This window comes from Panthera leo, chromosome E2 (assembly GCF_018350215.1).
Source record: "Panthera leo isolate Ple1 chromosome E2, P.leo_Ple1_pat1.1, whole genome shotgun sequence".
Taxonomy (NCBI): domain Eukaryota; kingdom Metazoa; phylum Chordata; class Mammalia; order Carnivora; family Felidae; genus Panthera; species Panthera leo.
The window spans coordinates 14,693,331-14,719,119 of NC_056693.1; the positions used below are offsets into that span (position 1 = coordinate 14,693,331).

The 25,789-nt window shown below is 51.9% G+C and overlaps 1 protein-coding gene across 3 annotated transcripts; it reads right to left on the bottom strand.

The window, feature by feature from the left end:
* Nucleotides 1-229: 229 nt before the first annotated feature.
* On the bottom strand, nt 230-25,679 carry SUPT5H (SPT5 homolog, DSIF elongation factor subunit). Of its 3 annotated transcripts, none has more exons than XM_042918560.1 (30): nt 25,593-25,679; nt 25,258-25,335; nt 20,676-20,841; nt 17,122-17,187; nt 16,573-16,584; nt 16,012-16,081; nt 15,815-15,883; nt 15,651-15,716; nt 15,374-15,404; nt 14,953-15,021; nt 11,568-11,819; nt 10,368-10,457; nt 10,182-10,252; nt 8,569-8,674; nt 8,260-8,353; nt 8,032-8,168; nt 7,466-7,621; nt 7,223-7,369; nt 6,244-6,390; nt 6,031-6,156; nt 5,106-5,190; nt 4,646-4,765; nt 4,461-4,563; nt 4,251-4,378; nt 4,031-4,136; nt 3,192-3,350; nt 2,906-3,074; nt 2,590-2,793; nt 735-830; nt 230-660 (listed from the first exon to the last, which is right to left on the bottom strand). In XM_042918560.1, exons 2-30 carry the CDS (start codon nt 25,330-25,332, stop codon nt 517-519), a joined length of 3,264 nt encoding a protein of 1,087 aa, XP_042774494.1. In that variant the 5' UTR covers nt 25,333-25,335; nt 25,593-25,679; the 3' UTR covers nt 230-516. The 3 variants fall into 3 exon arrangements, with proteins under 3 accessions (XP_042774494.1, XP_042774495.1, XP_042774496.1); XM_042918561.1 differs by having other exon boundaries at nt 25,600-25,664; XM_042918562.1 differs by lacking the exon at nt 16,573-16,584 and having other exon boundaries at nt 25,593-25,628.
* Between the last annotated feature and the right edge of the window lie 110 nt (nt 25,680-25,789).

Genomic DNA, 25,789 nt, shown 5'->3' on the forward strand with positions numbered 1-25,789 from the left:
TTCACTTCACATAACTCGAGCAACAGTACAACGTGACTAATCACGTGGCAGGCTCTGTTCTAATAATCTTGTGTCTTCTCATACATTCATCCCGAGAACCCTCCGTCTGGAATAGACAGCATCATTTTCCAGATGGGGGATTGGAGGCTTAGGTATCATCCAGTTATTTGCCCAGGAAGTAGGTGGGGTCTGCAAATGACCCCAGCTTAGAAAACACAGACACACACACTTTTGACCAAACAGCTTTTTATTGAAAGACCGTAACACAAAAGCAAGCTGGGGAAGAGAGGGTACAAGAAGGTGGGGACCCTCCCCAGACTCTACTCTGATTCCCATGAACATCAGGGAGGGAAATAGGAACCCAGAAAGGAAAATAAAGGAAATCCTGAACAATCAGATTAGCCCTGCTCCAGGCCCCAAACCTGGCCCAGACCTGTCAGAGCCAAGGGCCAGAGAAGGAAAGAGGACACTCTCCATCTGCCAGATATCTGCCAAAGTCCACCCGCCCTGCGTTCCTTAGGCCTCCAGGAGCTTCCCCAGGAAGCGGAGGTTGAGGATCTTGAGCTGCTCATCAAGATCCATGCGGACAATGCCATCCTCACCATCGATGCTCAACAGGACGCCTGTGGCTTCCCGATCCTCACCCAGGATCACCTTCACCTGGGATGGGGGGGCACAGGGTCAGGGTCTGTGTCAGCAGCCCAAGGCTCCCACGTCCCCTTGGCCCCCCTTACCTTGTTGTTCTTGGTGGGGGTGATGGGCTCCAGGTGCTCACTGGAGATGCTGACAACCTTCTCACTGTCCTTCAGGTACACAGAGCACATGCCGCCCTGTGGGTAGGGACAGCCTGGTCAGCCTGGCCTGTTTCCAATATAGGACTGATGCCCGCACTCAAGGACCATAGGCTCAGGGCTCATTCTAAAAAATCACCTTCCCAAGGTGACACAGGGGCAGGAAAGGCCAAAAGCTGGGCCTAGTTCCTGGGCCTGTGGTATGTGGGGGCAGGGTGATCAGATCAGCATGGGAAACATTAGAATGAAGCCAACTTAGGCCAAAAGAGAGACCGCTGCTCAGACACTTGACCCTTCATGTCCCAAGTGGGCCTCATCATCTTTCTCACACTTGCTCCTCCTCCTAGGCCCGCCCAGATCTGAGGGATGGCCCCACAGCCCCCAGGCCCCGGCCAGAGCTCTGACCTCAGGTTGGCCAGCTCTTTCACTGAAAATCTCCAGCTCTGAGGTGTGTTCACTGGCCTCCCGAGAGTCTCTGCCACCTCCCCCTCTCTCCTCTCTTCCCTACAGCCTTATAGTGAAGCCTGACCTCCCCTAGGCTCCCAGCCCCCAGTCTCCCCACCTTAATCCATCCCTGCTAGAGCAACATAGTGAATTAATCCCAAACCACAGACCTGATGCCACCACCACCCTGCCTGCTCAGATTCCTTAGGACATAGTCCAAGTTCCCCAGGCGGCCATGTGACCTGGCCCAGCCACTTCTCTTGCCTTGTCACTCACCCTCCCCCCTGGCTCTTTGTGTTCCAGCCACAATGAACATACTTCATCTCCCCAGATGTGCCAGCCTTTTCCTCACCCCCAGGCCTTTGCAAGTCCCCTCTTTCTGGAACACACTTAACCCTTTCCCCAACCATTTCTCTTGGCTTACTCCTATTCATTCTTCAGAACTTGGTGCAGATACCTCCTTCTCCAGGAAGCACCCCCCTGAACCCTCCTCCAAAGTTGAGTAAGATGCCTCCTCTAGGTTCCCAGAGCTCCTCTTGCCCTTGGGACTTCCTGTACCCCAGCTCTGGCCACTCAGGCTGTTCCTGTCTGGGGACATGTCTGCCTCCCTCACTAGAATGCGAGATCTGTGAAGGCAGGGCCGGGAGCTGTTTTGGTCTCTGGTATTTTCAAGTAATGTTTACTACAAGGCCAACAAGGTGCTGGTCCCTCATCTAGGGACTAGGGCTACTTAGGAAGGAAATACAGGCTTAGTAATCAAAGGATCACACCAGAATAAACTTTAAGCTTTTAGACACCAGGTAGGTAACATGAAAAAAAGTTACATGGGCTTACAAGAGACAGATCTGAGACAGCTTAGGTGTTTCCCTGTAGGATGAATAGCAGTTTACTAGACAAAGGATGGAAGGAAGAGAATCCTAGAAAAAGGAAAGCGATGAGCAAAGGTCCAGAGGCTGGAGGGAACTTGGTGACCGTGAAGAACAGAGAGGCTGGTAATGCTGGAACAGGGGGAGCACTAAGGGTAGTGGTGCCCGGCACTAAGCCGAAGCTTGGCACAGAGGAGCGCTCAGTCCATGTCACTGAACTGATCTCAGAGGAGTATATTAAAATGTAACCAGCTCCTGGGTACCAGTCACTGCTCCAGGCCAGGGGCCCCAGCCATGCACAGGACAGGCAGAAACCCCCGCCTTGTGGAGCCTACAGGCCACACCTTCTGTACCTGCTTTTCTGGGGACAAACAGGCACTGGAAAATGTGGTTAGACGGTTAAAAAGAAAAAAACCAGTAACAACAGAGAGACTGGGGACCCCAAAGGAGAGGATGCCTGCCCACCCACCAGCCTGGGCTCCACTTACCGTGACGCTGCGGATGACTCCCGTCTGCCCCACCACCTGTGTATCCAGGTAGGTGTCCCGCACCTTCACCTGGATGTCAGTGGTTACCCAGTCGCTAGAGTTCTGCTCAATTCCTGAGCCTGGTGTGTGCGGGTTATAGCCACCAGGGGAGGGGGCTCCAGGTGTCATCGGACTGTAGCCAACAGGACTCGGGCTGGGGCTGGCCTGTAAGTGAAAGAGAGTGTTGTTGGAAACATGTCATCAAGCTTGGCTGTCCCTATAGACCCAAGGCCCATTCTAGCCCACCGCCCTTAAGGGCATGCAAGCTCACCAATACCTGATAGGCCATGGGGGAGGGTGTGGGGTGGTAGCTGGCTGGAGAGTGGGTGTTCTGGTAGCCCGCTGGGCTTGGCGCCACCTGGTGGTAGCTTTGGGGGCTGGGGCTGGGCTGGTAGGAGCCTTGCGGGGAGGGGGCGGCATAGGGGGAGAACTGGTCTGTGTTGTACCTGCAGAGTCAAAGACAGAAAGGAGCACTTGCTGGGGATGATGGAGAAGAGGAGAAGGTAGTGGCAGTGGAGAAGGTCTGGGCAAGGGTTGATCAGGGCCGGCCACAGTGGACTCACATGGCTGGCGTCCCTGGCGTCTGTGGGTTGTACTGCGGGTTGACCTGTGGGGATGAGGGATCGGGATAGCCAGGTGTCTGGGGATTGGGGGTGCCCCCATAGGCCTGTGGGGACGGGGTGGGCTCGTCGTCGAAAGCATACTCGTATTCTTCCTCAGCCCTGTTGGACAGAGAAGTCTGTTAAGAACAACTCTGTGGTAATCACAACAACGTAACAAATGCTTCCCGAGCTACACTGAACACCTCACAACAGCCCCATCAGAGACCTCCATTTCACAGTTGAGACTGGGAGGCAGAGATGAGGCTGCCTGCCCAAGGTCACACACTTGTCATATGACCTAGATCACAAAAATCTGTCTCTGAGCCCAGGTCTTTTCTTTCTCTCTTTTTCTTTAAAGTTTATCTTGAGAGAGCGTGCATGCGTGCACCACTCCCCCACCCTCGCCCCCCCCCCCCCCCCCCCCCCCAACACACATGAGAGCAGGGAGGGAAAGAGAGAGAATCCCAAGCAGGTTCCCCACTGAGCCTGACTCAGGGCTCAATTTCACAACTGTGAGATCATGACCTGAACTGAAATCAACTATCAGATGCCGAACTGACTTGAGTCACCCAAGCGCCTCTCCAAGCCCAAGTCTTAACCACAGCCTACTACTATGGTGGGGACTGGAGAGACCATTTTATCGCCAGCCCAGCCCCACCTGCCCTTGGCACGTGACCAGCCTGGGGCTAGGAGCAGAGAATTCAGGGAGGGCCACACAGACCCCTCTATCCCGCAGACACCCAGCATAACCACCCATACATGCAGACTCAGGGAACCCTGTCCTCCACCCCAGTTCTCACCGTGATGGCGTGTTAGGGTTGTTGGGGTCCCAAGCACCACTCTGAGCAGGAGTGCGGCTGCCATCATGCAAAGGTGTCTGGGAACCGTAATGCGGGGTACGGCTGCCTGAAATGGGAGAGTAGGAGAGGTGTGTCTGTCTGTCAGCTCTGTCCTGTCAGCTCTGTCCTATCTGCAGCTCCCCCACATCGCCCCTCATCCCTGTCCCCTGGGCACACTCACCATCCTGGAGAGGTGTCTGAGAGCCATACATGGGTGTGCGGGAGCCAGAGCCATACATGGGCGTCTGGGAGCCATACATGGGTGTCCGCCCATAGGTTGAGGTCATGCCACCTGGGCGCCGTGAGCCCCTGTGGACGCAGAGAACTAGATGGGTGAGAAGGACCCTCTCACCACCCAACAACCCCCCTCCTGCCCCGGCCCAGCCCGTACACCGTAGTGAGCCGCTGACGGTCCACAGAGATGGTCTGGCAGGTGGAGTGCAGCTCCACGCGGGCCGTGGACTCCGTGGCATCCTTCACCACACCGATGTAGCCTGGTGAGGAGGCAGGAGGTCAGGCTGGGTAGGGTTCTCTACCATGCCCCTCCCCAGGCCTCCAAATGGCCTCAAAGCTCACCTTTGTAGGGCCCTTGGGAGATGCGCACGGTCTGGCCTATGAGTTCGTTGTCTCTCCGCCCTCGGCCCCTGCTCATGCCGCCGCTGCCGCCACCAGGGCTGCCAAAGCCACCACGCTGACCTGGGGAGAAAGGAGAAGATCACCAGTCCCCAGGGCCATGCCCTCCCCTCCCATGCTGCGTCCACAGACAGAGCAACCTCAAGCCCCTTCTTCACCTGCTTGACTCCCCCACACACCCACACTGGTTTAGAAGCTTCCTCTGGGTGGCCTGCACCAGAGCTCGGGCACAGCTGTGACCACTGCCGGCTGCCACCGGGAGCAGTGACGGGGGAGGGTCCTGGTCTTCATGGGCTCGGAGCCCCATCAGGGCCAGGCCAGCCGAGCAGGCACTCAGGAAGTATGGGCTGAATAACCTCCCTCCTCCATCCCCCAGACACATCCCCGCCCAACTTCCCCTCACCTCCAGCGCTGGGGTGCATGGGGCTGCTGATCCGGGGACTCATAGGGGCAAAGCCACCCACTGTGAAGTTGGTCACATCTCGGGGCTAGGAAAGGGACAGGATGTCAATCAGCAGGCAGGGCCTGGAGGACCGGCTCCTGGCCCCCATGCCACTGCCTGCCTCCATTTGGGAACAGTTCCTGCCTGAACTGGCCTAGCAGCTATCCCTCTCTCCTTCTGGTGACAATGCCTCCACTTCCCTTTGAGAAAACTGTCACCCCAACACCACTGTGGGCCTGTCAATCAAGAGGCCTGGTCCTCTCCTGGCCAGGACTTTATAACCCTGCATAGCTGGGAGAATTCATCACCCCCACCTTCAGGACCATAAGGAAATCACCTCCTGGTCCCAGCTACCCAGATCCTGGGCCCGATTTCCCTTCTGATACGTGGTTCTATACAGCTTTCCTACAAGTCCTAGGACCTCTGCGTCTGCTGTTCCCTTGAGCTAGTCACAGAGCTCTGCGTTCCTTCATTCAGGTCTCTGCTCAAGTGTCACCTCAAGGAAACCTTTCCTTAACCTTCTGCATCTAAATCAGCAGCTCCCATTATTCTCTATTTCCCAGTCCTGTTTTACTTTTTTTTCGTAGTGCCTTCTTTCATAGTGTCACTTCACACTGTGCTGTGTTTATCTGTCTGTCTTCTAGCAGCTCTAGGACAGAAATTTGCATCTTGCTCGCTGTCGTACCTCCAGTGTCAGAGACCCAACAGGTGCACAATAAAACCAAGTGGGTGAATGATTTGGTGAAAAGCTCTGAATCCCAATAAACTCTGCCAAGGACCCGACACTGACATCCGCCATCCTAATCCTCCACGAGCCCACTGTTGTCGCTCCCAGGGCCGGGGAAGGCCGGGGAGCTGAGCCAGGGCGCCACCACACCCACCTCACCTTCGAGCCCCCCGCCAGGACGAGGTGGCGGGTCTTGCAGACAAACATGCCCCCATTCTCCACCAGTTTCTTGCAATGCAGGAAGGCGAAGCTGCGGAAGAGATGGCGAATTTCGCCCTCCCGGCCCTGGATGAGGAAAGGATGATCACTCTTGTGGCCAGGCCGCACCCCGGCAATTTCAGGCGTGGCCGATGGGCAGGAGCTTATACTCACTGAGTGGGGGCCGTCAATGACCTTCACGATGTCTTTCACGTGGATGTTATTCTGTTCTGAGTCCAGGGCCACGGCAAAGCGGTTGTCCTTCTTCCGGGTCACAGCCTGGTGCCTGACAGTCACCACCTTCCCATACATGTTCAGTACCTATGGAGGGAGGGGAGGGATGCTGAGGGGTGAGAGTAGAAAGGGGTGACGTGGAGCAGGACTTTCCTAAAGTGGGACGATCCTTCCTTGTGGGAGGTTGTCCCAAGTTCTGCAGGAAGTCTAGATTCCCCGGCCCCGGGGCACACAGTCTCAGGGCACCACCCTGTAGGCACTGGATCAAACAAAAATGTTCCCAATCATTCCAAAACACCCTTCAGGAGGAGACTCCATCCTGACTGAGGAACCTGAGGAATGGGTAGAGTAGATATTAACATAATAGCTGATGTCTACCCATCACTCTGTGCCAGGCTCCATGCTAAATTCTTCACACAAGATTTCACTGAAGCCTCAAAACTTCCCTCTGAGATGAATGCTGTCATGATTCCCATTTTACACAAAGGGAATCTCAGGCCCAGAGAGGGCAAGTCACTAGCCCAGGGTCACACGGCATGGAATAACAGGGCCAAGATATAATTCCAGAGTCCAGGGTCCTAAGCATTAGGCTCTGACTCTCCCATCACCAGGTAGGGGTGAAGGCGAGGAGGGCACCCGCCGCACCCAGCCCCTGAGCAAGCACCTGGGTCTACATATTTGATCTCAGGGCTTCAATCACAATTATTAAAGTAGATGCTACCATTATCTCCATCTTAGAGGATACAAAATAGGCACAGAAAGGGTAAACAATAGGTCACTTGTCCAACACCACACAGCCAACCATGGCTCACAGAGCCAGATCTGCCACCCAGAGCAGTCTGGGTTCTTAGCCACCTCCCAGGATGAGGAGCTCGAGGGAGAGAAAGACCCCTACACGGAAGCCCCGCCACACACACACCTGGAAGGTCTCCCGCTCCAGCCGCACGATGACACCCACGGTCTGGGGGTCTAGCTGCACCAGCTCCCCCCATTCATGCTGGCCCCCCACATCCACACCCGATGCCGTCTCTGAGCAGAGCTGCAGGTCCCGGGGGAGCACCTTCAGCTGTGGGAAATGGAAAGAAGGTGAAGCAGGGTCCTGGTGGCTCATCGGCCTGGGTCTCTGTTCTGGCATGCTCCCCCCCTCCCCCCCACCACCTACCTCATGCATGGTGAGGTCAGAGAACAGAATAACAAAGTTCTCCTCCACTCGCACAATGAGGCCTGTGTCACCCTCAAATCGGCCAGCAATCACCTTCACGTGGTCCCCCATCTTAAAGTACTTCCGAAGTTCCTGGGCCGGGAACTCCAACATGTCCTGGGGATTGGGTGTGGGGACACTGAGCACGGGAAGGGAAGCCACCACAACCCACCTGCTTCCCCATCTCCAGAAGCCACTCACGTCCTCAGAAAAGACTCCTGCCAAAACCCACCCAGGCTCACACCACCCAACCACAGATCCTTTAGGCCACCTGCCCTGGAGACAGCTGACCTCAGACTCAAGGCATTAGTCAGGATACCCCTTTACTCTACACACACAAAGCCTGTCCCCAAGATGTAGAATGCCAGACTAGACACTCTTCCTCAGACCTAGCTGGAGACAGCCTCACCCCAGACACATCATGGTAGCCTGGACAAACCCTCAGACAGACGTACACACCCTTAAAGCAAACGAAAACCAGGCAGCCATCTTAGATTATCCACAGGTATGGGCAGTACGGTACCCACCTTGAGGTCCTCGTGCTTGGGCATGATGGTGATCTTGTTGCCATCCACGCTGAGGATCTTGCCCTGCAGGTTGATGAGCTCGCCCTCACACACCTCCACATTGTCCCCAGGCTGGAAGTTGTGTTCCCGCTCCTTCCCTACAGGGACAGATGCAGGGCTGACTTGGGAGCTGCCTGCCAAGAGCCACCCCCTCTTCTTTGGGCTGAGTTACTGACAGGGACCAAATACCTGTGCTCTCAGTCACCACCTCAAGGTCAATGCCCTCTGGCTGGTCCTCAAACTTCTCCAGCTCAGAGAGTGTGGGCTTCACACCCTCCGTGATCTGAGACAAGGAGAGAGGAGAAAGGTCAGTGTCACAGCCCAGCTGAATGGGCTGGAGAGGTAGAGTGACTGCCCTGGGGATACTCCTGACTTGGAAGGCAATCCAGCAAAGATCCAGATAACCCACCACTCTGGGGCCTGGACTGAAGGAGGGAGAGAAAGCTTGCCCTCCCTGCTCCCCACCGTCATAAGCAAGAGGCCCTCCAGGACCCTCACCACAGCAGACATGGCAAAGCTCTTGAACAGAAAGCCCTTCCGGCTGTAACGGTTCCCCTCGAAGATGAGGAAGTCACCATCAGAGGCAACATCGCCGCCCAGGGACCTGGGATTTTGGGGGAAAGAGAAGATTAGAAGGGGGATGAAGAAGAGAGTCTCAGTGAATCTCAGGCTCCTCTGCTGGCGAGGGGGGAAGAGGATCACAAGACGACTGACCCGTCCCGTTCCGCCGCGCCCTGCTGGTCAAGCAACCCATCCCAAGCTGAAAGGCTCCTCCCTGCACTCTGCTGCTCTCTCCCCTGCTTTATTGTTCGCCACAGCCCACATCACCCTCTGAAAATGAGCCACCGTTTGATCCGTCTCCCTGACCAATGGCAACTCCCAAAGAGCAGTTTTTCACTCACTGCTATGTCCCCTAGAGCAGCGAGCATCTCGCACCCCAGAGGCACGCGGTGAACATTAGCTGGACAAAGTATTGAACCACGCCAAACCTTCACATGCACGGAGGCCTGGTCTGCACCTGCCCTGGCCACACACCTCCACAACTCCTCCCCAAAGCCTAGGACATCACTAATATGACCTATGTTTCCTAGCGAAGTGAGGGAGTGAGGCTCGCATGAGCACATCTCCCAGGTAGAGTGGTCTGAGTCAGGACTCAAAGGGGGGGGTGGTGGGACTCCCAAACCTGTGCCTTAACTCTACTGGCCCTGCCTGTGGGGCAGGAGAACACTCTGTCCCTGCCCACGCTTCTAGAGAGAAGAGGGAAAGCCCACCCCACTCTCAAAAAAGGGAGCATAGGCGAGCAGGCAGAGCTCCCCCTGCCACTCACTCAATCCTCTTCTCACTCAAGTGCTGAGTTTGGTGGAGGCCCAAACAAGCTCTACAGGCCGGGTCAGGGCACTCAGTAAAAGGAGGTCCAGTCAAGTGGACAACAGTGGGATGAGTGGGTCCAATCTAGGCATGTGAAGTATTAGCCAAGTCCTGGGATGCAGTTCAAAAGGAGTTCTGTGATCCCCCTTTAACAGAACTGAAAACAGGCTGGCGGCTCACAGTGGGTTCTAGAACAGGACCAGTGGCAAAGGGTCACTGCACCTCTTGTTTCTCCCCCTCCTCTCCTGCCTTTCCCATCAGGAGCCCTCTGGCTAGCCCTGAAATGCTGGGGTTACTGGGCAGAGCTCCAGAGCTCCCTCCAGCGGGGAGGGTGAGGGACACATCCTAATGGGAAGGGCTCTGTACTCCCACCTCAGGTGCCCAGGCACCAGAAGATCAGTGAAAGAGACCTTGTAAGGCCTGACATGTCGAGAACTCCCATTTCAGCGTGTGATACCACTAATCACACTTACTAGGAGTCAAGTGCTATTCTAGGTCCACACGCTTATTAAGTCATTTGATTCTCCCTACAGTCCCAGCAGGCAGGTGTTGTTCTTTACAGCACAGGAAACAGAGGTCCAGGGATGTTAAGTAACTTGGCTGAGGCACTGCTGGCAGGCTAACCACTCATAAAGTAGACCATGGATGGGTCGGGGGACCCACTCCTATGGGGGGAACCTGCAGAAGGCACTCTACATCACAGCTGTGGGGACCCAGCCCAGCCAGTCCCCAAGGACGTGCACCTGATCTTCTCAGCATCAAACAGCCTCTGTGGAGGTCGCTTAAACTTCTTCCTTTTGGCAAACCAGTCTTTCTGTGGAGGAAAGGCGGCACGGGTGGGAAGGGTGAAGGAGGAGGGCCCAGCTACCCGCAAGGATCAAAGGATCAGGCATCCGCCCACCCGTGAGTAGCGGCGTGCCCCCTCGTACCAAGCTCATACGGGCCTTGATGCGGTCGTAGTCGATGCGTGGGATCATCTTCAAGGAGATGGTGTTTTGGCTGGGCTCCACATAATCCACCTGAGGAGATGGGGGTGGTCAGGAGGGCCCTGACACAGGAAGGGCATGGAGGTGGCAGGGACAGGGGGTGATGGGAAAGAAATCACACTGATGACAATCCCCCAAGTTCTCTCTGTCCCGTTTCCCCTCAACCCCGAAGCAGACTGTCCATCTCTCCTCGGATGTCTAAAAGGCCCCTCAAACCTAGTGCAACCACAACTAACCTTAGTCACCCCCCCACACCTGCTCCCTGCCAGCCTTCTCCCACTCCATCATTCCTTCTGGTCTGGCACACGAACTGGCAATTGTTCTGGACTCCCTCCCTACTCTTCCGCCCATCTCCGGTGTGTTAGCAACTCCCATGGGCTCTGCCTTCGAAACCCCTCGTCCCCCCTCTGACCTCGTCCCCCTCCTCTCTCCTACAACCCTGGGCAACCCAGGACTATGGTGGCACAGTCCCCTCGCTGGTCTCTGTAGCCCCATCTGGTCCAGTCTGGGGTTTGGCAGCCAGGTCCTTCTTTGTTGTGGGGGGCTGTCCCCTACACTGTAGGGTGCTAGCAGCATCCCCGGCCTCTATCCACTAGATGCTAGAGCAACTCCCCACTCAGTTGACAGAACCAAGAAAAGGGACCACACTGTCCCTGCTTGAGAACGAGGAGTCTATCCTCGATGAAGCTCCCAGAGTAATCCTATTAAAATCCACATCACACCGTGTCCCTCCACCTCACTCCGGAAGAAGCCAAAGCCTTACGACAGGCCACAGGTGCAGTCCCCTCCCTGAGCCCACTCCCGGCCACTCTCACCCTCACACACTCTGCTTCAGCCGGGGCAGCCCTGTTCACATGCTGTTCCTTCCGCTGCAACACTCTTCCCCAAGATTTCCACAAAGCCCCCTCGCTCACCGCCTTCAGATCTTTACTGTGTTTTGAACTCTCACAGGAGATGCTCATCCATTCCCCTGGATGTGTGCTCCCAACAAAATCTAGGCTCTGCATCACCTAATCTGCCCTCTGCACTAGGAAAGGGCTGGGAATGACAAAAGGAAAAGGGAGGAGGACAGAACAGGGGAGCAGGGGCGTGAACACAGGCCCTGGCCCCTCAGCCACCCTGCCATATCCCCACCCCCGGCACCTGGGCGATGTCGTCCTTATAGATGCCCCTCTTGAGGCGGACCCAGGACTTCGGCTTCAGGTTGGCCACCTCCTTTACGACTTTGAGCACATCTGTCATTTCCTTGATGGGCACCATCTGCTGGTTCCAGTAGCCAAGCCGCAGGTTGCCCACGCCCTCGATGGCCTGCTTCACGTGCGTCTGCTTATAGGCCTCCACGTAGATGTAGCCCTTCACGTGCTCTGGTGCCACCACTGACTTAATCTGCAGGGGCTGTGGGGCCACGCCAGCAGAGGGAAACAGTGAGACGCGACTGCTACTAATGGCAATGGCCGCCACTACAGTGCTCTCTCTTCTAGGAATTCATCCCACAGTGTGTGCAACGACCCCAGGGATAAGGATGTCCACTGCAGGGTTATTGATTACAGCAAAAAACAAGACCGCAAATTTGTAAATGCCCCCAAAAGGGATTTGTTGTGTCACAAATGTTCTGTGAAATATAGTGTACCGCTTAAAAAGGAATGAATCTCTATGTAGTGACACAGACAGGTAGCCAACACGCACTAAGTGTAAAAAGCAACAAGAGTGAAGAGAAATGGAACAATGACACTAAAAGCAAACAGAACGCGCTTTAAGACAAAACCTGTCACTGGAGACAAACAAGGGCACCCTAGAATGCTAAAAGGGTCAATCATTCAAGATGTCAGAATTACAGACATACATGAATGTAACAACAGAACCTCAAGGTACACGAGGCAAAACCCAACAGAAGAAACTAGAAAAGGAAAGAAAACTACACACAAAACAAGCAGAAGGAAAGAAATAATAAAGATCAGAATGGAAACAAGTAAAAGAGGGAGAATAGAGAAGTCCATCAAAACAAAAGCTCGTTCTTTGAAAAGATTAACAAATTTGACAAACCTATAGCTAGACTGACCCAGCAAAAGACAAAAGACTCAAGTTGCTAAAGACTCAAAAAGAAAGGACATTGCTACCAATCTTACAGGGTTACAAAACAATACTACAAATAAGTGCACACCGACAGATAAGATCACCTCAAAGAAATGAACGTTTCCCGTAGAAAAACAGAAACTACCAAAACTGACTTTTCAAAAAGAAATACAACACCTGAATGGACCTACAAGAAGATATTGAATTAGTAATGGAAAAATACCCGCCCCCCCCCCCCCCCCACACACACAGTGTCAGGACTAGACAGTCTCACTGGTGAATTCTACCCAACATCTTACACCCAGCACGGAGCCCAACATGGGGCTTGAACTCACAACCCTGAAATCAAGACCTGAGTTGATGCTTAACCGACTGAACCACCCAGGCACCTCACTATCCAACATTTTAACAACACTGATCCTTCACAAACTCTTTTTAGAAGAGGAGGTAACATTTTCCATCTCATTCTGTCGATCCAGTATTAACCTGACACTAAAAACAGACATCTTTAAGAAACTACAGTTCAATATTGCTTATGAATACAGATGTAAGTACAGTATCTCCAATTAAATAGAACTGGATCCAGCAACATATCAGAAGGATCATACACCATGACCTTGAATTTTATGTTATGTGAGTTATAGCTCAGTTAAAAAAAAAAAAAACTACTCATTTGTTTCAGCATTGCCTGTGATACCAAAAAATGGAAACAATCTTGTATTTACTGGGCATGGAAAGATAATTAAGGTCTTGGCAAAAAGCTCACTGCAGAATAACACATGTACGGCATAACGCCATTTTGTTTTAAAAACAGGGCAAAGTTTTCAACGTGCAGACGATGATCTGGAAAGACATAAACCAACAAGAATTCCTTCTGAAAAATGGGACTTAGGAGAAGTCCCATTTGGGAGATTTGGGCTTCTACAATACACATGTACTATTCTGGTCATTAAAAATAATAATCAGTCATAACTCAAGTGATCACCAGAATTTTGCCCAGGACACATGACTGAGGTCTGAGTACACTTGAAATGATTTGCAAATCCAACTGTCCACTTGGGCCCACTGACATACACCCACTGCTTCAGCAGGTACAAGCAATGTACTCAGCCTGACACGGACTATATTAAGTAAGAACATTACCGGCTAGCACAGAGTCAGCCGTAGCCCCATGTTTCGTGAATTTTGAGCGTACCTTTCATTGGGTTTGCCCTTGTTCCAAAACTGACAATTATACCTCTGACAATAACTATATTTACTGAACACAAGCTGCAGGCCAAGTCCCAGATGAAAGCTGGACATGTCCAAAGCTACTTAATCCTAGCAATGCTGAGGAGCAAGCAAGGCACCCAGAAAGGGGAAGCAGCCTGAACAAGGTCAGAGGTAGGAAGCAGCAGGGACAGGATTCAAACTCCAGCTGTCTAAAGAAATATCTGTGAACTTAATGTTTATTTTTAAGAGAGACAAACGGGGAGGAGGATCAGAGAGAGGAGACACAGAATCGGAAGCAGGCTCCAGGCTCTGAGCTGTCAGCACAGAGCCTGACGTGGGGCTCAATCTCACGAAATGTGAGATCATGACCTGAGCAGAAGTCAGCCACTTAACCCACTGAGCCTACCCAGGTGCCCCAAGAAAGATCTGTGAACTTAAAGCAGCACCTTCATGCTTTGTGTGTTGTGAGTGAGCCCTGAAGGGACAGGACCAGCCCTGGCATAGTCACTGCTGTATCCTCAGCATCTCCCAGTGCAGAGACCTGACCACGGGAAGGGTTCAGCAGATGTGTGAAAACTGCACGGAAGAAGGAAGGAAGGAATTCTCCCCCTGACAGGCCTGTCCCCTGACACACTCAGCCACACTGTCCTATCCCAGGACTCCTCCCAAACAGTAAAAGGGGGACAGCTGCCCAACAGGGCTGGTGAACAGGCAAAACTCACTCAGGCAGAAAAGGTTCAGGAAGCTAAAGGCTGGGGTGCCTGGGTGGCTCAGTCGGTTAAGCGTCCAACTTCCACTCAGGTCATGATCACATGGTCTGTGAGTTCAAGCCCTGCTTCAGGCTCTGTGCTGACAGCTCAGAGCCTGGAGCCTGCTTCAGATTCTATGTCTCTTTCTCTCTCTGGGCCCCTCCCCCACTCCCCCCCCCCCCCAATAAACATTATCAAAAAAAAAAAAAGATGTTTAAAACAAACAAAAAAGGAAGCTAAAGGCTGACTTCTGGAGGGCTACAGGGGGCTGCTGAACCCTGTTAGGAATGCAGAAAGAACGAAGACAATACCTCTGTCAGGCACAGAAGAATGCTTCAATCCAGGGAGTGGTTGTTTTCTAGCTAAAGCAGCTCACGTAACGGACAATGCTGTTGACCGTAAGGAGCACCTGGTACCCTTGAACCTATACTGTCCCTCCCTCTGGGCTTTTGCTCTGTTATCTCATTTCCCAGGTGCCTGCCTATCTGACTTACCGTGTCTGTGAACTGGTAGGCAATGAACTTGCGCATCAAGGAAATGGCCGTGGCCCGTTCCTCCCCAATCTGGAAGAGAGACAGACTTCAGATGGAGATGACAAGGTGAAGGATGGACACAGATAAGGGGACAGAAGACAACAGCAATGCAGAGTAATCAGGCAAGAAAGATAAAATGGAAGACAGAGAGGAACAAGAAAGATGGACAGATACAGAGAAAGAGGAATGGACGGTAAGAAAGACAAAGGTAGGAGACAGTGAATTAAGTGACGGAGGAGTGAGGAGGGGCCAGGGGCCGGGGGATGAAGAAGCAGAGACAGGACTAAGAGACTGATTATGCCAAGGAGACCCAGGACAGAAAGCTGGGAGCTCTCCCTGACAAGGTCATTTCCCCCATTCCCCTGCATCCTGGAGCACACACCTTACATTTGACAGTCCACAGATTTGGATCCCTAGATAGGAGAAGAAAAGGAAACCCTTCAGGGAAATGGCCTCATCACGAAAGACCCGAATCCCCACACCCATCTTTCTTGCTCTCCCTCCACACCCTCTCCTCCTCCATCCCTCCTTCCAGAAGCAGAAGAGGGCAAGCGCCAACATGCCACCTGTTCCCACTATCCACCACTCTGTGTCTGCATAGGCCCATCACCCCAATACAAGATTCCCCCATCTCAGCCCGTCCATCCCAACCCCCTTACTTGACTCCCGGAAGCAGCTGCTGCTGAGTGATGTCATCAGAGAGCTCATCAGATCCTCCATACACCCTGGAGAGAGGACAGCAATTGGGAAGGAGGGGTGATGCTCTGTCAGAAGCCTGACCCTTCCCAAGAAGGGACCACCTGCCCCCACCCCATGCCCTTACGTCTCTCCCACAGACGACTTGGCATATTTCTTCATGTAGTACTCGCCCAGTTCTTCCTCTCGCTGGTCCCTGGGGTGTGAAGGGGAAAGTAAACGTGAATGAAAGGCTGTGGAGAGGAGGGTGGGCTGACTTGCTCCCAAGTCCCCCCCTGGAAGCCAGTCTCACCCTTTCACCCACCCCCACCCCCCGCCGCTTACCTCCAGAGGTTTTGTAGGCGGCGAGCCCCAGAACGGTCTTCATCCAGGACGACATTATCGATGTTGGAGGCTGCGAAAAAATGAGCAGATGGGGTAAGTGAGGGGAGGTGAAGGGCAAGGGCGTGGAGGAAGTGATGGGGGCTGAGAGGGCCGGAGCTGGGCCCTGGGGCAGGAGACACCTCACTGAGGAACCCCCAACCCTCACCCTCTACTCTGTCCTGCTCAGCATCTTGCTTCTCATGAAGAAGACTTGGGGACAGGGTCCAACAGGTGGGGACATCCAGCCGTTCCCCATCTCACAGCCGTTAAGTATGCCCTGAACTCCACCCCCCACCACTTATCCCTGCTGCCACAACGCTCACACGCATACATAAACACACACACTTCCCCAGGCCGACGGCTGGATACCTGGCCTCAGAACCCCCTGAACTCTGGACCCTATGTGAGTCAGAGCCCCCAGGGCCAGACAGGGGTCAGGGGTGGAAGGAGGGTACTGTGGGCAGGAAGGAGATGTCAGGATATGGGAGGAAGGTCGGGAAATCACAGTTTTCAGATTCTTACCTTCAATCTCTTCTACTTGGAGGAAGAGGAGGTGGTGGTGGTGGTGGTGGTGGTGGTGGTGGGCGAGGGCAGACAAAGTATGAGCCAAATTATAGCAGCGAAATCAACCAATGGGTTGGGGGAAGGGGAAGGGAGGGACACAGGAAGGTTGAAAATCAAAAGTAAAGGCCAGGCACCAGGTGGTTGGGGGAGAAGCCGAAATGTATGAGGCGCACAAAACGGAAAATAACAGGGAAGTGGGGGCACTGGCCCAGGAAGTGGGGGGTTATCTTGGGACAGAGCCCACCCACACTACAACCCCCATAAGGGATTCCCGGGGGCCCTGGGACCCCAGAGTCCTCTTCCCACAACCCCCACCACCCACAACCCCCACCCCCCAACTCATGGGCCTAAAAGGAAAAGGGTACAGAGCTGGTCTCTCTGGCAACGACAGAAAGAAGCGAGGTGAGGAGGGTGGGAGTTGGGGTGGTGCAGGGCATGGGGGTTGGGGATGGGCTCTCAAGACCCAAGACCCCAAAGTGGGCTTGCAGAGGTGGGGCCCACACACACCTTTCTCTAAAATGTCCTCTGCTCCGTCCTCCCACTGGTCCTCATCCTCATACTCATCGTCCACATCTGCAACAAGAAAGCCACGTGGTCAGGGAGGCAGCTGCAGCAAAGGTGACGTCGCGACAGTGGTTCCTAGGAAACATCTCTGGGGGGACAGGCACTACGAATATCCACCCTGCAGATCAGGACTCAGGGCTAGACAGGTGAGGCTCTCACCTGCTGCCCTGGAGCTGTTCCGAGCCACAGGATCGAGTCTCCTCGCTGCCACCTGGCTCTAAAAGCCATCCCTCCCCTAACCCCATCCAGGAGCCCATTTCAAAAATCAGATCAGGGGCGCCTGGCTGGCTCAGTGAGTAGAACACGTAACTCCTGATCTTGGAGTCCTGAGTTCAATCCCCATGCTGGGCGTAAAAATAAAAAATAAACTTGAAAAAAAAAAAAAAATCAGATGGGGTGCTGGGTGGCTCAGTCGGTTAAGCATCCAACTCTTGATTTTGGCTTAGGTCATGATCTCACAGTTCGTGGGTTCAAGCCCCGTGTCAGGCTCTATGCTGGGATTTTCTCTCCCTCTCTTTGTCCTTCCCTCGTACTCACTCGCACACATTCACACACTCTCTCTCAAAAGAAAAAAGATCAGATCAAATTAAGCAAGCAGAAAAGTTCCCTCCAAACTATCAAAACCAATATATAGTTTAAAAAAATTTTTTTTAACATTTATTTTTGAGAGAGACACACACAGCATGAGCAGGGGAGGGGCAGAGAGAGAAGGAAACACAGAATCCAAAGCAGGCTCCAGGCTCTGAGCTGTCAGCACAGAGCCAGATGTGGGGCCCCAACTCGTGAACAGCGAGATCACGAACTAAGCTGAAGTCGGACGCTCAACCAACCGAGACAGCCAGAGCCCCATTAAAGACACAATTCGTGATCTGTTCGTTTTGTTTATTGTTCCCTTCGGTTTATAACACTATTGCTTACCGAGTGTACCGTATGCCCTGCTCTGTTGTGAGTTCTTGCCACAGATTCCTCATTAATCCTCCTGGTGACCCTGAAGGAGGTAACACCACCGTTCTGATTTTACAGTGAGGGCCCTGAGGCCCAGAGAGGTGATTTCACTGGCCCAGACTCTCAGCTAGTACCTGACAAACAATCTGGCTTCGGGGTCCATGCACCTAATCTCTTCACTACATTACATATCCTCTTTTGTATGTAGCCAATGTTACACTAAAAACTGAAAAGTGGTATCTGTACGTGATGAAAAATGCAAAGTGTTCAGAGGATGTATGGGTACAGGTAAGTCTCCCTCCCATTTCTAACCCTAGCTCAGTTCCCTTTACCAAAGGCAAGTCTATGACCAGTTTCTTGTCTAGAAATAATCTGTACTTAAAGAAGAAATGCATATAACCTCCCCACTACCTGCCCCATTTTTTTTTTTTTTCCAATGCAACTTTTTAGCACACTGTTCTGTACCTTCTGCTTTTTCTAAGCAATGATACTACCTTGGAACTCTTTCATAGCAGCACATGCTTCATTTACTATTATCCGACTATCTGCCTCATAACTCATTTTACCAGGCTATTACCATCAACGGACATTTAGATCACCGACCACTTGCAACTGCAAACAGGACTGCAGCAACTATCTTTGGCCTCATATCTTTATGCACCTATTCGAGTTTAACTGTCAGATGAACTCCTAAAAAAGAACTGCTGGATCAAAGGGTCCCTGCATGTTAAATATCAATGGGCCCTGCCACATAGCCTTGCCACAGGCAGTGCCCAATGACACCCCAGAAAACACATGGCTGTCCCCAGCAGTCCACGTCCATGTCACACGGCATGTTATCCATTCTCTTGATCTGGGCACTTCTGCTACCTAAGATCTTTTCTCTAAGAAAGGACTCGCTTCCCTCAGCTGTTAGGAAAAGGGCCAAAGCTCTCCAAGAACAGGAGTGTTCTGAGCATTTCCTGCCCCTCCGCTCCCTGGTTTTCCCCCAGGTAAGAGGGTCCTAAGAAAGGGAGGATGGCATTCCAAGTAGCTCTCCCTTACATGCATGTGGGGAACAGGCACTGTTGAGTATGGCTGGAGGGAGTATCTGGTATGATCTTTTCAGGGGCCAGTATTCGGCCACAGACATCAAAAGGCTTTCAAATCATATACATTCCCTTTGCCCAGTAATATGACCTATACGGATTTGCCACATAAAAAATCTTCAGGGTCCATGTCAGATAAAATACCACATCTTCGGGGCACCTGGGTGGCTCAGTTGGTTAAGCGTCCAACTTTGGCTCAGGTCATGATCTCACGGTTCATGAGTTTGAGCCCCACGTCAGGCTCTGTGCTGATAGCTCAGAGCCCACTTTGGATCCTCTGTCCCCCTCTCTCTGCCCCTCCCCCACTCATCCTTCTTTCTCTCTCTCCCTCAAAATAAAAAAACTTAAAAATATTACATCTTCATTTTCACTAATCTCTAACTGAAATTTAGTATTTACATCAATTACGAACGATGGAAGCAAATCACGGCAATGTTAGCAGTGAACTCTGATATTTTCATGGCACGTTATACAGCTGAAGATATCTCAAAATATCATTTGCACTCATTGCTACTTCAAAATTAGATTCTTATCAGACCCTCCACTAAATCTTGTTATTTCAGCGCATTCCTAACGAAACACACATGTTCTTTGAGTATTTAGGTACCGTGTTTCAGTATAATTGTTCTCTCTGGAATCCTATGTATTTTTTCCTTAAGCACTTCAGAACACAGTTCTAAGAAGGGGCCCACAGACTTCACCAGACACCAAAGAAGCCACAGCACAAAAAAGGTTAAGAACCCCTGGTCTAGGCAATACCTTGTGTCTATAAGTCTAAACACGTATGAGTGTTCCCAGCAGTGCTACTTGTAATAATGAAAAACGCGAACTCCAATGTCCAACAAGAGATTGGTTACATAAAACAGATTATGGAAAAAATACTATGCAGCCATTGGGAAACAAATGGGTATTTCAAGGATGAGGATGATGACAGCATGAGCACTTAAGTGCCATACGTTGCTGAGGAAACTTTCTTTGAGAAACCAAACAGCAACTCACCCAGGGCCGCATGGAGAAGAGAGCAGAGCCAGGCCACAAGGGACCCAGGCCAACAGGCCTCCACCACCCTGTCCTGCCTACATCGAGGTCGTCTCAGCTTCCCACGAAAAGCACAGACTTCAGTTTTTTAAAGGATGATAATACTACTGTAACTGTTTTAAAAGGATTGATGTTTGGGGAATATACAAAGAAATATTTGGGGGTAAAATCATGTATTTGGGATTTGCCACATCATCCAATAGTGGGTAGGAATGAAGAGGAAGAAGCAAAACGATCGGTACTAAGGTGTTAAGTGTTGACACAAGGTGACGGGACATGGAGGTTCCATACACTATCCTCCTACCGTGTGTGGTCGACATTTACCAAAAAAAAAAAAAAAAAACTTTTTGGAAAAACTCATTCAAGAAATAGAACCGAAGGTACAAGTCCGGCCAACGCTCAGCACCTGCCAGCCCTGTGACATACCAGCCTCGTCCAGAATGAAGCCGCCATGGCGGGGTTTCTTGGGAGGCCTGTCATCATCTTCCTCTTCCTCTTCTTCATCGTATTCTTCCTCCTCTTCCTCCTCCTCTTCTTCCTCAGGCTCTTCCTCCTTCTCGCTGCCTGCTACACTCCGCCGCTCTTCTTCTACCTGCAGGGTTACAAAAGGTTGGGGCACCAGGGTTCTGTACCCCAAAATCCAGATACCAAGCTCCCAACCCCAGGTCTGACCTTAATTCTGGCTGGCTAGTCATAAGCTCCTCTGCTCTGCATGCCCTCCCTTCCACCCCAGCCTCTCTGGGAGCCATCCTACCTCAGTGATAGCACTGCCACCCAGTCAACCAATACCTGGGAGCTGACCCACACTCCCTGCTCCACTAGACCTCCTTGCTAGCCTCCACCTGGCCCGTAAATGTTGTAGCTCCATGAGGGCGGTCCTTGGCCCTCGTCTCTTTCCACTCTACAACTCCCCAGGCCGCCTCATCCACTCCCTCAGCTGGTGGGCCTCTCTGTGACTATGATTCCTAGATCTCCGGTTCCAGTCTACACTGCTCCCCAAGGTCATCGCCTGCCTCTTGTTGCTAATTCCGAGGACAATCTTCAGTTGTTACGTACGAGACACTTCACACCACTGCCTACTCCCTCCCTAAAGAAATGCTCTTCCCTTGATATCTGTCACATCACATTCTCCCGGCTTTTCTCCAACTTCTCTGGCTGCCCCTCTGCAGTCCCCTCTTCCTCTCTCACCCCTCAAGTGCTGGCTTCAGTCCCCAGGGTTCAGCCAGGGGCCCGCTCTGCTTCTCCCTGCATACACTCTCCCACTGGGCCACTTTACCTTCCAGTCCCAGTTCCTGTCTCTGCAGGTGATACCTCATCTGTCTCCAGCTCCCCACTTTCTTCCAGAACTAGAGGCCCCCCATATGTCAGCAGCCTCCACAGATGCCTCCCTTAGATGTCTTCTGAACCCTTCACGCCCACCGTGTCCCACACTGACCTCAACGTCTTCCCCTAGACCTGTGCTGGCTCCCTCTAGCTCTCATCGGGCACCAAACTCTTGACATTTCTGCTTTTGGAACATTGTCCCTCCAAGCTGTCCCTTCTCCCCCATCCCTACAGCCCTAGCCTAGGCCAGATCACTGCCCTCTAAAACCTAGCCCCTTGCCCAGCCTCCTTTCTGGTCTCTTGGCCTCCAAACCAGTCACAAAAGGAAATGACCCAGACAAAACAGTATTCCCCAAACTTCAATCTTTTCCGCACTAACTTCACGTCTTCTTGCCAAGTTCACATCAGTTCAACCTGTTTATTTGGTATTTTAAATTCACTCATGTTTTTATTTAACTTAACAAAGAAACTTTTCCAAACTTTGGAGTATTTCAGAAACAAAAACATTTTTAAAATTAGCTTGCTACAAATAAAAAGTAACCATAAAGATAAAAGCAAAACAGGGGCGCCTGGGTGGCTCAGTTGGTTAAGCGTCTGACTTCGGCTCAGGTCATGATCGCACGGTTCACAAGTTTGAGCCCCGTGTCGGGCTCTGTGCTGACAGCTCAGAGCCTGGAGCCTGCTTCGGATTCTGTGTCTCCCTCTCTCTCTGCCCCTCCCCACCTCTCAAAAATAAATAAAAACATCCAAAAATTATGATCTAAAATATGAAACTGATCATTTGGTCCCCTGCTTAAAACAGGGCCAGGGCTCCCCACTCCCCCAGGTAAAGAACCAGCTGCTTAACAGCTTAGACAAGAAGCACACACTCTGCTACTGCCTCTCCTTCTTATCCTGCCTCTTCGGGCTCCCCCTCCCAAGTGCTAGGTCCCAGCCACACTGAACCACTCGTTCCATGCTCTCTCAGTGCTAGTATCATCCGTGCTGGTCCTCTGCAAAAAAACCCAAAAACGTTCTTTTGCCTCTCACTCATACTTCAATCAAAATACTCCCCCTTCTAGGAAGTCATGCCTACCCCCTGCCCCAGCAAAGTCAGGCACATCCTCTGAGCTTCCTCCATCACAGCCCCGACCACCGTGAGCTCTCTCAGGCTATCTCAGGCATTGCTGGGTCCCCAACATTACCCAGTTCAGGGATGGGAACAGAAGACAACTTAAACATTTGTTTAGTACATACTCCTGACTCATCCACAATGTCCCGCCTTTTAACAACTCAAACTACTCTGAGTAGCCTGATTTCAAGGAACCCTGTCTTCATTCCCCTGGCTCAGTCCCAGCAAAGCCTTCTTTCCAAACCTGGCTCCCTGATCCCTGAGGAAAAGAGCTCCCATTACTATTTGTGTTATCTTGGGGCTGGAACGTGCTCTTACACTGTCTGTCCTCAGCATCCCCTGAAATAACCGCTGGTTTATAAAACTATCTCCCCTCCAGGACAGAGAGCTCCATGAAGGAGCCTGTGATCCCAGCCTGATAGGAACACTTGCTGAATGAATGAATGAATGAATGTGCAGGTTACTGTGGCTGAGAATGGGGAAACCGCTGACTCCCCCAACAGTGGCTCATCATCTGCCATCCCAACCTTCTATCCACAGGACCTGGTCCTTCAAGGACCATGCTAACCTTTGGCTATCCAAAAAGCCTATCCAGTCCTATCTCTAGCTGGCCTCTCACTGTCCTCCTGCCTCATCTAGTGACGGGAGACAAGTGAGCAGGCGAGTCAAGAGCCTGGTGTAGTGTTGGGAAGTGAGATTTGCACAGAGCAAACCAGATGTCCCAGCCAGGAAAAGGACCCAGGGATCCTGGCCTCATTACCACCAGGCTTTAACCACAAGCAAAGTGCCTTGAAGCCATGAGTCAGGGAGACCAAGAACCCAGTACTGCTGCTCGAAGAAAAACCCTTCCTAGCATCCTCCCATTTGCCTCACCCCCACCATGGCTTCCTGACTCTTCCAACTCTTCACTGGAAGCTGAGGACTCCCCACAGGGCACAAGGATTGACAATCAAATGCCTACCGAGGGCAAGCAGAGAACAAAAATAAATGGGGCAGCTCAAAGGAAACCCATGGCACTCTCCATCTACCTGATGTTTCCTAGGACACAAGTAAAGGAAAACTTCCTTTTACCTAAATCTTCTGCCACAAGGCAGGCATCATGATAAATGGCAACTGATATATCCCAGGAATTGGAGAAAATTCCCCATTTTAAAGCAGGCTGCCACTTCTTGAGCAAAGAGCTGCTTGCTGGCTCCTCTAATTTTCCCAGAAAAGCAGAAAAATCATGATTTTTACATGAAATCGCCCTTGCAAGTGTTGGCAACTACCTTTAAAAAACTGATTTATGTTTCTGTAGGTTAAAGGAGACATCTATAATCATCCAGTCATCTCTGTTAGTTTGTAACTGTTGCCTACTAAGTGTAAACTCCCTGAAAGCAAAAATTTGCCTTGTTCTATTCTCTCCAACACCTAGGAAGAACCTGGAACAAAGTTATAGATGCTCAAACATTCATTTGCTCAATAAATAAGTTAGAAATAAATAGACAAGGAAAATAGCTAAAAGGAGACTATTTAAAGTCAGTTATGTCCCAGGAAATGTTTATTTGATTCCTGAAACAGTGATCCTTTTAAAGCATTAGATCACATCCCTTCTTTGCTCAAAACCTCAAGACTCTGTCGCACTCAATCAGGACAAATTCCTCACCAGAGGCTTCAAGATCCTATATGATCTGGCTCCCGTCACTTTCTTGTGGCGCTCACTCTGATCCAGCCAAACTTGACTCCTTGTTACTTTTTGAACACGCAGACATGCTCCCAACTTGGCACTTGCTGTTCCCCCCTTACTGGAACACTTTTCTTCCACACATGACTCACTTTCTCACCTCCAACACATCTTTTTTTCAAATATCACTCTCTCAGACTCACCCTATTTAAAACTGACCCAAGGCTCCCTATTCCCCTTCCCTGCTCTTCTCCAAAGTACTTTCTGCTTTACTAAATGATACACACATCAGTCACGTTTGTTTATGTTCACGGGGGCAAAGACTTTCAAAATGTTTTACTAGTGCAGCTCAAGGGCAAAAAAGTGTGCCTAGTACACAGTAGGCACTAAAAATATATTTCTGAAATGACCGTGCATACTCCAAAATAAAAGCTAACAGTGGGTGCTTCCTACATGCCAGGTCCTTTAAACACATCACCTGTGGGGCTCCTGGTTTGCTCAGTCGGTTAAGCCTCTGATTTCTGCGCATGTCATGATCCGATGGTTCATAAGTTTGAGCCCCGCGTCAGGCTCTGTGCTGACAGCCCGGAGCCAGAGCCTGCTTCAGATTGTGTGTCTCCCTCTTTCTGCCCCTCCCTAGCTCATGCTCGCTCTCTCTCTCTTAAAGATGAATAAACATTTTAAAAATTAAACACATCACGTGTTATTTCACTGTATTTGGAGCATCCCTGGCCTCTCGCACCTGTCCTTCTGCTTGACTTAGGCTTGCCTACTTCTCTGTCACTACCAACAATCTGGAGGCTCCCAGAGGCCAGAGCTCGTTCTGATACCCTCCGAGCTCCAACAGGAGCCTTTCTGTCCCAGTCCTGTCCCCAGGCTCAATGCCTCCCCACAACGTCCCAGCCACACACCTCGGCCTCCTCGCCGTCACTGCTGCGCTCGCTGTCCTCCTCCTCGGAGAAGTTGCTGTCCTCACTGTCCGACATCTTCTGCTCTTGCAGGAAAAGACGGCCTCAGTGCGTCCCCCAAACAGCAGCCCCACCCCTGCCTCGGTTTCCCCGCCGGTTCCCGGAGAGAAAAAAAAAAATCCCTCAGCGCACTTCCGGCAGCCTGGTTCTGGCAAGGGTGAACCCGAAAGGCTACCCCTTAAGCTATCTGCTACACCTTCCGTGTCCCGGAATCCGGTCTCTAAAGCCTCCCTATGCCCCGGCGACCCCCGGTCCTGCCACCACGGCGTCCTACCCACCCCTCACCGCTCCGGTTCCACCTCAACCTTCGGTACCAGCAGCTGTTCACACGACGCCTGGCACGGACTGATGTGCCCTCTCGCGAGAACCTACGCGTCGACCTCGCATAACGCGAGATTTCCGGGGCTTGTCCCCGGCGACGCACTTCCATGACGCCATCTTGAAAGTGGCAGATCCGGCTCAATGTAGAGCATGG